Source organism: Cydia splendana, chromosome 9 (assembly GCF_910591565.1).
Source record: "Cydia splendana chromosome 9, ilCydSple1.2, whole genome shotgun sequence".
NCBI lineage: Eukaryota > Metazoa > Arthropoda > Insecta > Lepidoptera > Tortricidae > Cydia > Cydia splendana.
Genome location: NC_085968.1, coordinates 4,204,974 through 4,217,539, shown reverse-complemented (window position 1 = coordinate 4,217,539; position 12,566 = coordinate 4,204,974). Strand labels below are relative to the sequence as shown.

General features: G+C 36.9%; 1 protein-coding gene and 1 long non-coding RNA gene across 2 annotated transcripts in view; one reads left to right on the top strand and one right to left on the bottom strand.

Annotated features, from left to right (window-relative positions):
- LOC134793414 (uncharacterized) overlaps nt 1-12,566 on the top strand; it is a 314,149-nt gene that overhangs the window by 234,629 nt on the left and 66,954 nt on the right. The window lies entirely within an intron of this gene.
- On the bottom strand, nt 4,204-9,980 carry LOC134793380 (GPN-loop GTPase 1). The gene is made up of 9 exons (XM_063764951.1): nt 9,808-9,980; nt 9,538-9,663; nt 9,080-9,247; nt 8,181-8,377; nt 7,821-8,015; nt 7,679-7,731; nt 6,464-6,558; nt 5,177-5,308; nt 4,204-4,358 (listed from the first exon to the last, which is right to left on the bottom strand). Exons 1-9 carry the CDS (start codon nt 9,872-9,874, stop codon nt 4,276-4,278), a joined length of 1,116 nt encoding a protein of 371 aa, XP_063621021.1. The 5' UTR covers nt 9,875-9,980; the 3' UTR covers nt 4,204-4,275.

Genomic DNA, 12,566 nt, shown 5'->3' with positions numbered 1-12,566 from the left:
ACTACAAAATATCAATCATATTATAGTTTATCTTTTATGAATAGAAAATATTAATTTACATTAAACTGCCCCCAATTTAATTAGTTCTTCGTCATAATAATCTTAAAAAAGACCAATAATTTGTATGTAATGAAAAGGTACCTTGTGGTCAAGTTACATGATGAGGCATGATGATGATGGAACAGTTAGGATAAACTAATAATATTTTGGGGTTAAGATGGTATAAATCGTCTATTTCTTATCAATAATATATTTCGGTTGCTATTGAAGATAAGCGGCATTGAGGTTCAATGACCTCAGATATTCCATAAGGTAATGCGTCGGGTATTGGCATTTTTCAGCAAACCAATGGCTGATTTACTGCATGCGACCAAACCAAATGAAGATTATTCTAGTTAAGAAAGACTTGACGAGAGTAACTTTGGTATAATAGCAGTCTACTTGGATTTGTGATGTCGGTCTATGTACGGTTATAATATTTGCGAGGCGCCCCAACCAGAACTGAAATTATCAAATTAGTTTTGCAGAATGCTAATACAGTTCTCTACCAAACTTCTTTTCCCGTATTGACTAGTTTATTTGGGAATTTTCAATATTTTTTCCATAAGGTACCTTTTCTACTAAACTCTGAGACGACATTACTAGGCTTATAACTAACTTATAACAAAAATAAAAACAGGTAAACAAACGTTACGCATTAAGGTTTCAGATCACACAATAAAAAAAAATTACGCATTTTTTCACCTCTTTACAAAACATTTAATATCTCCGAAACTAGAAACCCTCATAAGGTACCTTTTCCCGTGGAACGTCACATATAACCATAAATATATTCGGGAATGGCTTATATTGTTGAATATTTAGATTTTAAATCTGCAAACAAAGTGTAATTCGCGCCTACCATGGACCTATATAATAGGGACAAGACATATTGTTCTATACGTACAATTGCTTATAGAAATAGCACCCATTTTGACGGCACAAACATAAATATCTATCTATCTCGTTTTTACTCAGCACTGTCACCCACAGCAAAAAAGGATGACAGTATTTCGGTACGTACATAAAGTGGTTCATGAAAATACGTAAATACCTAATGCGGCCGAAAATCCGCCATGTTTAGCGGCCTAAATGTCATTGTCAGTCAGTTCAGCCGGTAGTTGTCCTGTCAAAAAGTCGTGGTGAAAATGAAAATTATTAATTATCTTTCAGTATTTAGCTTCTGTTTGAAAATAATTGAAGCCAAATGTGAACAATTACGTCGCGAATATACCAGTGTGTAGTGTATTAGGGTGCTGCATAAGAAAAACACCAAATCAGCCATCTTTAACCTTACACAGGTACGCTATAATTTACATTAAAAATATTGGTTATTGTTAATGTTCCTGGGAATTTTAAGGATGTTTCACATTATAAATAGCAAGGTTCTTATGTGCAGTTATAGATCATGAAGTGATTTGACTTATTTAACTATATTTTTACGCTTAAATAATGTAAACATTTCAGCTAGGGTTGTACTTTATTTATCGACTTTGATATCGATTTATTATGATTGTTTATTTATATTTTCTTACTTTATCATGCTACCCCGCTTAAAACCAACTAAATTATCTTAATTAAATAATTAAAACATGTTTTACAGGTTACCAAGAAATGAACATAAAAAGAAAAAGTGGTTGGAGACGGAGACCCTGACTGACTCTCGGGAGCCCTCGTGTCCGTGGGGTCGTTACTCCACAAGCTGCCCTGCGGGCTTTTTTTATATAATTATTATAGTTTTTTTTATGTAATTCGACATTAAGAGACCATATAGGTACATCACTAAGTAATTGTAATATGTTAGTTTGAATTTGAACTGGTAGTTGCAGTTAGTTGTATTTTATAAAATTGTTGATGTATTGTTATTATTATTGCTTGTATGTGAATTCAATGTTGACGTGTACAAGTGCCCTTTTGACCTATTTGCTAAATAAATGTTGAAGAAGTTGAAGTTGAAGAGCGGAAGTCATTCCTTATTTTTGTAATTAAATAAATGTTCTGAAGGTGTTTTGGTTTTTTTTCACCCGTCGTTTGATAAGTTTGAATTTGTATCGCTCTCACTTATAGGTACGGCGCACCAAGGTCGAGGTGCGGTGCGGTAGTATGTTACGGACTTTAGGGTTGACAACACAACAAAATTGATTGTAAAGCGCCCTCCAGACTATGCGCGTGAATCGCGGGCGAAGCCGCGAACGCGAGTGTGGCGTCGATTTCGCAGATTGTTCACGCCTTCGCGCCTTGTTCTCCGTTTTTTGTCGGTATTTCGGCCCGCGTCAAAGGAGACGCGAAGCGCGAACTTGCAAGACTCCACATTACACAATATTTTGGCTCCTCTGTGGCAAGATAAATATTAATTATATTATGATATATTATATTAAGCAGCTATATTTTACGGTTTTACAATAAAACAAAATGGAAAAACAGCTAAATCACGTATGATGCCATAGATAACTAACAGTTAAACTCGATCAGCTGATGCTTTTCCGCCATATTGCCGCAAACCAAACTGCGAAATCGCCGTGAAGCGTGCGAGTGTGGAGTCATACGTCAACTTCGCGATATGTTCGCTCCGCGACGTCGCGCCGCGATTCACGCACATAGTCTGGAGGGGGCTTAATAGAGAGGTAAAGTCTAAGAAAAACACGTACACTTATTCTGACATCCAAAACAGATGGCGCTGTACTGCGCCATGTGTTTTGCGGTCACTGAGTTGTCAAACGTCAACTTTTGAAAATCAGAGTTACCGCAAAAATCGCAATATATATGGAGTTGAACAGCGTCATCTCTGTTTACCTGTTAAATTCGAAGCACGAAATTGTCTTAGATTTTACATATCTTACTCAATCAAAGTATCTTTTCACATAACAATATACTCATAAAGAATATTTACTTACTATTAAAATATAAATTCCTCAAATAATTCATACATATTCATTATTCATTCATATTTTAAATAAAATGAGCCGAGAACGTTCAAAAGTTATCGATGTATCGATAAAACCTAGTAACAGTAAAAATCTTTTGGGCAGCACTAAAACCGCCATGTTTAGCGGCCGGATGACGTCACACTGGCACGCATTTTTCGTTGACGTTTCACTTCCATAGGTTTCATATTTCAGTGGCGCCTACAAAACTTTTCTCTTTGAGAATTTTGACAACTCAGTTTGGCATTTATGACTGGGTTGCTATATAAAATAAAAATTCTACCATAAAATTTTTGGTAGGAATGCGTTCATAATACGGCAATACGATTACCGATTAGTAATTTTAACGTCCTGTTATTTTATAGTTGGTGCAACGCATTTTATTTAGCAATCGTTAAGACCCCCACGTCAGCGTTAAAATTTAACGAACCGTGCTTACGTTAGCAGGTGGTTTGGTGCAACCCGCCCTTAGTCAAATTTTAATATGATAAATTGTAGAACGTATAATTACAAAACTAAGCTAATTTCTGATATTTTAAAAATAGAATAAAGACAATTGGTTCTTATGCTACCTACGTAGTTACTTTCTGATGCACAATCTTTTCAAAAACTATTTTTAACAATTTTTTATCGAACGGCTGTCGCACTATGACTTCGAGTTCAAAACACGAAATGACTTGTTGAGGCGGATTGCTCTGAAGTTGGTTGGCACAGCGCCATCTATTTTACAGTGACGGAACTAGCGCGAAAAACTGGTTAATCGACTGGACTCCAAAGTCGCATACGCCTTCAAATTCAAAAGTTATAACGTGTTGACGGACTTGCCTTGTAGACGGACTTGCCCACAGTGACCTTACCGTTTTTGAACTACAAGCAAAAAACTGAAAAGGAGCAAAATTTTTTCCACAACTCCTGGAATGGAGAAAACTCGGATTACACGAATTTAGAACCAAATGAAGGTATTAAGACGATTTCCAGCTTGCTTGGGAATTAATTCCTGCAAAAATTCTAATTTCACTGGCCTTTGCGCAAGCGCGCAAGATTAGACGGCTGAAATGAAATTCCATTTTACGAAATTTCTGAATAACGTTTCGTTTAAGTATAGCAAATTAGTAGGTATGTAATTGACTTTTGTCGTCAAATTCGGCGTAAACGATATTGTCATAGTCATAGCCTCTTAAATCTGGTTAAGGTATAAAATAAATAAAACTAAAAACATAATATTACCAGTACCTACTGTATTTAATACAAAATCTTAATGCCTAACTTAATGTAACATATAGGTATGTACAGATCACAATCAGCTTATGTACTAAGATTTATTTTCAGTATTGGTCGGTTTCACGTGTTTTCTTAGGAATTCCTGGAACATAGCCACATCCTCTGGTTTGTCATCTGCAAAAAAAAGTGAGTGTGTCAGCTCCGGCGCACGACTGGAGTTTAGGTACAGTCGCCATCAGATATATCGGAGCGGTCAAGGCGCTCAAAAATATCTGAGCACGCCTCTATTGTCAAGGCGTTAGAGTGCGTGTTCAGATACTGTGAACACCTTGGCCGCTGCGATATATCTGGGCTATAACCGCGAAAATCGAAGTTCGCAAATTGCGGGCATTTTTCTCTGTCACACTAATTACGCCTTCATTGGAGTAAAAGAGAAAGATCCCCGCAATATGCGAATTTCGGTTTTCGCGGTAGCCCCTCAGATGGCGACTTCTTACTTACGAACGATTATAAAATGTAAGATCAAAACTCTGCAAATTGACAGTTATTTGTCGACATTGAATAAATGTGTCGTAAAGGTACATTCTCGCTTTCCATAAGGACGCTCTGACAGGTTATTCCTATAAAGATACTCTATTCTATTTGTATTATCATTTGCATTTGGCTTAAAGGCATCCATAAACTTCCAATAAAAAAACAAGAATTTGACACTATTTCAATGTCTTTAATGTCAAAAACATATGTATTGTAGCGCTATAATGAATGAATGGCTGTAAAAAAAAACTCCTACCAGCCAACCCCATCTTCTGAAATATGTCATGTCACAAGTATCTCCGGCTGTTGCTCCGTGCCCTCGTCATCGCTGGAGCTCTCGTCGCCGGGATGCGAGAGATACACGTCGCTCATCTCTCGCCCCATTGGCACCTCCTCGATCAAACTACGTTTCTCTACCTACATGAACTGTCTGTAATATTACAGGTCACAAGTATTACCTATCTCCGGCTGTTGCTCTGTACCCTCGTCATCGCTGGAGCTCTCGTCGCCGGGATGCGAGAGATAAACGTCGCTCATCTCTCGCCCCATCGGCACCTCCTCGATCAAACTACGTTTCTCTATCACCGCATCTGATGAACTATCTGAAATAGGGTGACTGCTATAGTTATTGGCCAGTATATAGTAATTGGCCACTCTTAATAATAGGGTTTCAATTGGCTTGTTTCTTTCTGATTTGTAAGGAGTAGCCAATTACTATACCTATACTGGCCAATAAATATAGCAGTCACCCTATATGCAGCATAATAGGGAATATTAGGTAAAGCTCTGAGTAGGTGGCACCTTTGTGGCACATACAGTAAACAAACCACATTGACACATCACACGTCACGTCAATCACATGGCCTACCGCGAAACAAGAAAATCGAAATTTCGTTATCTAATATCTCTATCACTCTTGCATATTCGAGCGATAAAGAGGCAGATAACTAAATTACTATTTTCGCGTTTACCGGTAGGCCCTTGTTAACAAACCGCCTTGATGCATCAATGTCATATTATATTGTCTGTGAAAAATTGTCAAAAAACAGTTTAAGGCACAGTATGTATTAGTTAGTCTGTGAATTTACTGAGTCGGTAGTGCTGCACTCTGGCGGCAGAACATTGCAGTAATATCCCCTATTAACATTTTTACGTTGCTCGTTGGATTGAAGGAAAGTTTTTACAGGTACAATAGTCTAATTTGGTAGAGATATTAATTATCACTGGGGTATGGCATTGTGCGTGTGACTGCTGCTATTCTGGCATCATATAGGGTGGTTTTCGATAAACTGCACATATTTAAGGGCGTGAAATTGTAGCCAATTTTATCGGTAAAACTGATTATATTGTTTCGCTTGTAGTCATTAGTTTCTTTTAACAGATTTTTAAACTTTTTAGCAAAAATTTGGGTGGTACACCTAATTGACGTGGTACCTATATTTTTTTATTTAATTGTTCAAAAAGACCGGTTAGTGAATATCGATAGCAGTAAACAACCAACCTGAAGAAAAAATCTGCAAAAACATATTATTTGTGAAAACCTGCTATATAAAATCTGTTTCTTTATGGAAAATCTCTATGGATATTTTACTTCATTTTTATTACTTATTCAATATACTTGGTCAAGCAAATCTAGTCAGTAGAAAAAGGCGTGAAATTCAAATTTTCTATGGGACGATAACCCTTCGCGCCTACATTTTTTAAATTTGCCGCCTTGTTCTACTGACAAGATTTGCTTGACCAACTATACATACTTGGGCCTTTTAATAAGTCCTCTTCATTCTTTTTCTGTTCCTCTAACTTCTCTGCTCGCATTTTTAACCAGTCGGCTTTGTATTCACTGTAAAAGATTTCGCAGGTTAATAGCATAATAAGAATTTCATTTGATATTTACCAGTCGTTTTTCGAAGGCAAATATTGTGAAGGAACTTGTCTTGCCAATAAGATCCAGTTTCTAGGTTGGAAGGTAAGATGGCAGACGTGTCGAGATGATATTTTAATTATTGTAAGACATTAGCGAATGTGACAATGACTATATTTCATCCTTTTTTTTTCATGATATAGGGGGCAAACGAGCAAACGTCCGATTCTTTGTCAAAGCAGACAAGGTAGCAACAATATAATATAATAATATACATTAATAGTACATTGTGTATTAAGGGCCATAAACAAGAATTCGGCATCGAGCTCCAATTCACACTCGGTTGTAATTCCTGTACCGCCCGTGACACACACTAGTATTTTATACAATCGTGATATAATAGAGAGCTTTTCAGTCGAGTACCGTGTTTAGGCAACGAAGCTTGCTGAGTTATACTTTTTCTACGAGTCAACAGAAATAATACTTTAAACTAGTAGAATCATATAGGTCAACAAACCAAAAGTATAAAGCTAAGATACGCGAGCAGCCGTGATACCATCATACTCGTAGCTCCCCGGCCGCGGCCCGGCGGGTTGGTCAACGACACCTTCTCGTAACTCATGAGGCTCTGGTACTTGCTCCGCGCTAAATTCAATTTTTAAACAGTTTTTCTCGATTTTAGCCACCGTAGCCTATGGAGACTAACAAGTAACGCTAAGCGGTTTTCGTAGTCTATGGATGTTCGAAATGAATATTATAGTTGAGTTGGAACCCCATACATTAAAAGTACCCAAATGCAGTTTGGTATACGAAATCTTAATTCAAGAATTACAGTTGACGAGTAGAAAAAATGTTTTTCATCACAATCAAAAGGAACAAATAACATTTACCTAGTTTCGGACGTACATTACAGCCCTAGGTCAACATTTAGGATTTACGGGCCGCATCGCCTAGCAAGTGTGATGAAAAAAATACAGTACAGCCCTCAGTGGAAATTTAGGATTTAAAGACCACAGCGCCCACGAGTTAAACACTAATAAATAATAACAATAACACCTTTTACGAGTAAATGTGATGAAAATTTATTAAATTTACTTACGTCTCATATTCTTCAGCTGCTTTGTCCACAAGTGTAAAGAATTCGTCAAGGCCCTGAAAATATAAATATTTGTTTGTAAATGATCGCTAGACTATTCTGCCTCTGCTATACAAAAAGACACAATAGATGGTTCATTACTCACCGCGCCTGTATGTGCACTAACGCCGCAACATTTAAGGTCTTTATAGAAGGTGTCTAATGCGAGAGCCATGGAGCGCGCCAGATTGCCGACGTAGGTGGCCCCGCCCTCGGCGTCCCCTTCGGCGTCTAACGCCTCTTGGAAGGACTCGAAGTCGCGCATCCAGTCGACGGCGTATGCGTTGTCTACTACGTCCGTCTAGAAAATTTATTTTCAAACGTTACAAATTCAAAAAATATTCGCAAGTAAGCCTCAAGGTTTTATTTACTATACTCACACTAGTTACTAAAATATGTTCAATGACATTATATAGCGATACGAATAATACATTGAAAAAACTCCCTGTATAATATGAATACCAACCTTATTCATGACAACAATGAACGGCAACCTGGCTTTATAGAGTATGGAGCAGGCATATAGCATGTTGGACATGAATGTCACCGGTGATACACTGCGGACTGTGTCCATGACATAGACAACTACAGTAGGACAGGAAGCTGCAAGTGTCTCCGTGACTATAGTGCCAGATGCTGACCATGTGAATACTTCTATTTGACCTGAAATACAAATAAATCATTTTAAGTTCCATGTATCAATAAATGAAAATGTAGGACTCTGTTGTGTATTATTTAGGTAGCAACTTCGTATTATTAGATTGCCAATTAGAAATGAAATAATTATCAAAGAACAAAAAAATACCATTTTCATTCCCATACAATTTTTCATTTTGACTTATTTATTTACCTATTTGTAAGAAAGGGATAAATATATATTAATTAATTAAGGCTAGTACTAAGAATAAAGGCTATTCTTATCTTATCTTATAGTACAGATGTAGTGCTTAAAACCAAAATATTACTTTGCTAATCCGTGAAAAGATAACGTGCTAGTCAATCAGTGCTAACCCGTTATACTTACTTGCGTATTTTTACATGCAATTAATATTCCCACCCTCCCACCGCAAAAATAAATACGCAAATAAATATAACAAACCACCACCAAAATCTTATCTATCTTTTCGCGGATTAGCAAAGTAATATTTTGTTTTATTTATAATGGATTTCCGCAAAGTCCGCCTGATTCTATTCACCAGATGTAGTGCATTATTCTTTTCCATCATACTCTCTCAGAAACGTTCGTATTTGTCATGCTACTTCAGTCAATCTCAGTACTCTTTTACCGAGACTGACTGAAATAGCAAGACACATTCATATGTTTCTGTGAAAATATGATGGAAAATAATTATGCACTACAAGTACCAGGAGTATCAATCACACAATATTTGTGTTTCTGTCCGGCCTTTTCAATGAGTTCCACTACTTGACCAAACTTGGTGGAGAACAGATTTAGGGATGTAACAATGCCTCCATTCGGGCCTAGGCCATATTGCTTCATGACTTCCTTATAATTCACTGTATCTCTTATATCTGCAACAGAAACAAATTGTCTATACCTATCTGATTTACATACATGGACATAATTATTATTAGAGAATAAACTGCCGAACTTTTCGGGCATGCCAGAACTGAATTTCTTTTCGGTAGTGTCCGTCCGAAGTTTCGGTTTCGACAGGTTTCGGCATAAAACTCATGTTTCGGCCCAAGGTTTGCTTTCGGCTCAAACTAGACCAAATCGAACCTTCGCTGTCGGTTTCGGCAAAAAATACAGTTTCGGTCGGACACTACTAGTTATACCTATTTTATTTGATAAATATTACCAATATTAGCTGGATACGGCACTTCACGGCATGCCGGATCTAAGTTGATTATATACGGTCTGGCGCCTTCCACGACATGTCCCGCAATACGTTTGGTAAACGAAGTCTTTCCAGCACCAGCCATACCTAAAGACATGATTAAGGAAGAAGAGTTAAGTTTTATTATGTTTGTTTATTTCTTTCTATGTTTTTATCAATAAATTTACTTATCTTAAGGAAGAAGAACATTACAATATATTCGATAACATGAATATCGTACAATATCCTAACCTAAAATTATCAAACAAATAGGTTTTTTGGAATCTTGATCCATTGCCTCTACTTTAGGTGCAGCCATTATGAAACCAATGTCATTAGGTTTGAACAGAAAAATCCTATTTTATATAATTTTAGAAACAGAAGAGGGTTTTTATTAAAAATGAAAAATCAACAAATTTACATTCACAATTTTGGTTGTTTTTGATTGGATTGTTTTTTTGACATTGACATTGACATTCAAGCTCTTCGAGTCATTGCTTGTACGGCTCCACCAAGGCTCCACTGACTTGCAAATTGCATGCGATTTTTGAAAGTTTATTTATATTCGCGGCTTGTGGCTCGGCTCGCGGCTCGTCTCGTGTTCGCCTCGAGCTCGTAAGGTCGTCTAGCATCCTCGAGAGCATCCTCGTAAACCATCAATAGTACTGTGCTCGTACTCGCTACGCTGGAGGTTCAATTTTGGAATTTTTCGCCTGCTTGGTTGGGCACGAGAGGTTAAACAAGCACCGCCAGTCCGCTATGAAAGCGATAAAGAGATCTCGGACGGCAGGATCGAGTGTGTAGCATGCGCCATTCGTCTTGCTAGCACTCGCCACATGTACGATTGTGCCACAGAATAAGTAATATATAGTACTACCGTACAGAAAGGACACTTCCTACAAAAGTTTGACAGCGATTCAGTGTCGAATCATGATATCCCTTTCTAATTTATGGCCTCTATCCCTTTCGGCTATTTAGGGTTGTCAAAATTTATAGGTTTTCTCGCTCTCACTTATGGGTACTACGCTACAAGGTAGTGGTGCGGTGCGATATGCGGAGAAAGAGATATCTGTTTCTCGCTCTCACTTATGGGTACTACGCATCAAGGTCGCGGTGCGGTGCGATAGTGTGTTACAGCCTTAATAATTGCTCGGAGCCAAGGCCTGTTCACTTCCTAAGAAAGTTATGTCCCCAAATAATTGCGCATGTGTGCGCCTTAATCTTCTATGTGTGCGTTGGCCTCCGGGAAAAAGTTGCGAGTAATAAAAATAAAAACATTTTTCTACAGCAACATTGCTCCCAACTCTGATTTAAATTATCACGAATTTTATACAATATTAATCATAAAACGGGACTTAAAACGCTTAAAACTTAATTACATGCGATTAAGTTTTATAATGAATATTTGCTTCCAACTGTCTTTATCAATGTTCATAAAATATATGGAGGGTAGGTACGTCTACCCACCATAATAAAAAATATATTTGTCAATGACTCTGTCCAACTGCTGTGGTTAAAGTTCATAACGAAAATTTTATTTATTAACTCTTTAAATAATACATACAACGTGTACCGCTACGTACCACTTAAGACTGTAAGTCTGTACCTACATGGATTACAGCAATGCACATAGAAAATGTGCTAAATGCGGAGCAACGGCTGTTGAAGCAGCCAGAGTGAAATTTACAACTTTAGTGGGTTCAGAAGGAACCGAGTCATAACGCATCTGGAAAGCGTATTAATTAACCGTGAAGAAATGTATGAATACAAGTTGGAAATCTGTGTAAAATGCCGTATGTAAAGTGTAGTGTATCTGTGTGTAAAGTGTAATAGGTAGGCATGCCTAATGTTATTTGTATAAAAGGTACTGAAAACTTTGTGAATGCGCTTTATTAATGTCTATTTTTTTATTAAGTTGCCAGTTGCCAGTTTTCAGTGTATACTTTTATATGTAAAACATTTTTTAATAAATAATATATATAATGTTATAAACATAAACATGCCTTTTATTTAAATCAATTGATAATACCACAAACAAGGGGTAATATTTGCATCTTGCATATATTTCGTGATATGAAGATAACAAATATGTTTATCAACAGAATTACTACCTACCAATACCCGCCAGGCTAAACCGGTTGTCAACTTTAGTTCCATTGGTACACAAAGACGGCGCCACTAGTATAAACGTATAAACGGTTGGGGACATTTTTTTGTATGGAGTTACCGTTCTTCTCCTAGTGAGTATTATATTCTTTGCTCGGAGCAATGCTGAGCCGAACGGAGCCGTGTTTGCCCGAAGTCTGGAGTGTCTCCCTACTGATTGTGCAGAACATTCAACTATAGTTTGTCAAAGGACTGTCTAATTTCAATCATAGACAGAGAGAATCATACTATCTTTGTCTTACACTAGGACCCAAAAGAAAAGGATGAGTATAATTTTCCTGGTTCTTACTGACTGACAAATTGGTTTGACCAACTATATTCAACCAGATCTGGGCTATAACCGCAAAAATCGAAGTTCGCAAATTGCGGGCATTTTTCTCTGTCACTCTAATTACGCCTTCATTGGAGTAAAAGAGAAAGATCCCCGCAATTAGCGAATTTCGGTTTTCGCGGTAGCCCCTCAGAATTGAAGTGTCTCTATGGTATGGAATAGAATGGACTCTATGGTATTGCTAGGTCTGCTTATTTTTGAACGCATCCATATCTTTTCGAAAAAAAAAGTAAAACTCACTACGTTGTCTATGCTCAACTAGTTACCAGAGACAAGCAACCATAAACACACTTTAGAGTCTTATTCCAGAATATTTTGAACTTAAGGAGAATACTTTTATATAAATATTTCTTTTATAATACAGTTTTATAATTTTTTTTGACAAAATCCAGGTTATTTATTATTAATTATATTTTTAAATATTTTTTTTAACACATCTTTAACATGTTCCAATAATAAAAACTAAAAAGATATTATTTGAACCGGAAGTTCTTAGAACTTCGACATGTTTCGT

Bases quoted from the DNA above. Each gene is read 5' to 3' on its own strand.
- LOC134793380 (XM_063764951.1), bottom strand. From the start codon at position 9,874: ATGGCTGCACCTAAAGTAGAGGCAATGGATCAAGATTCCAAAAAACCT. The intron at 9,248-9,537 runs GTAATATTTATC...TTTCTGTTGCAG, and splicing joins GCCGTATCCAGCTAATATTG to ATATAAGAGATACAGTGAAT. The intron at 4,359-5,176 runs GTAATACTTGTG...TTTTTTTTGCAG, and splicing joins AGAGCAACAGCCGGAGATAG to ATGACAAACCAGAGGATGTG.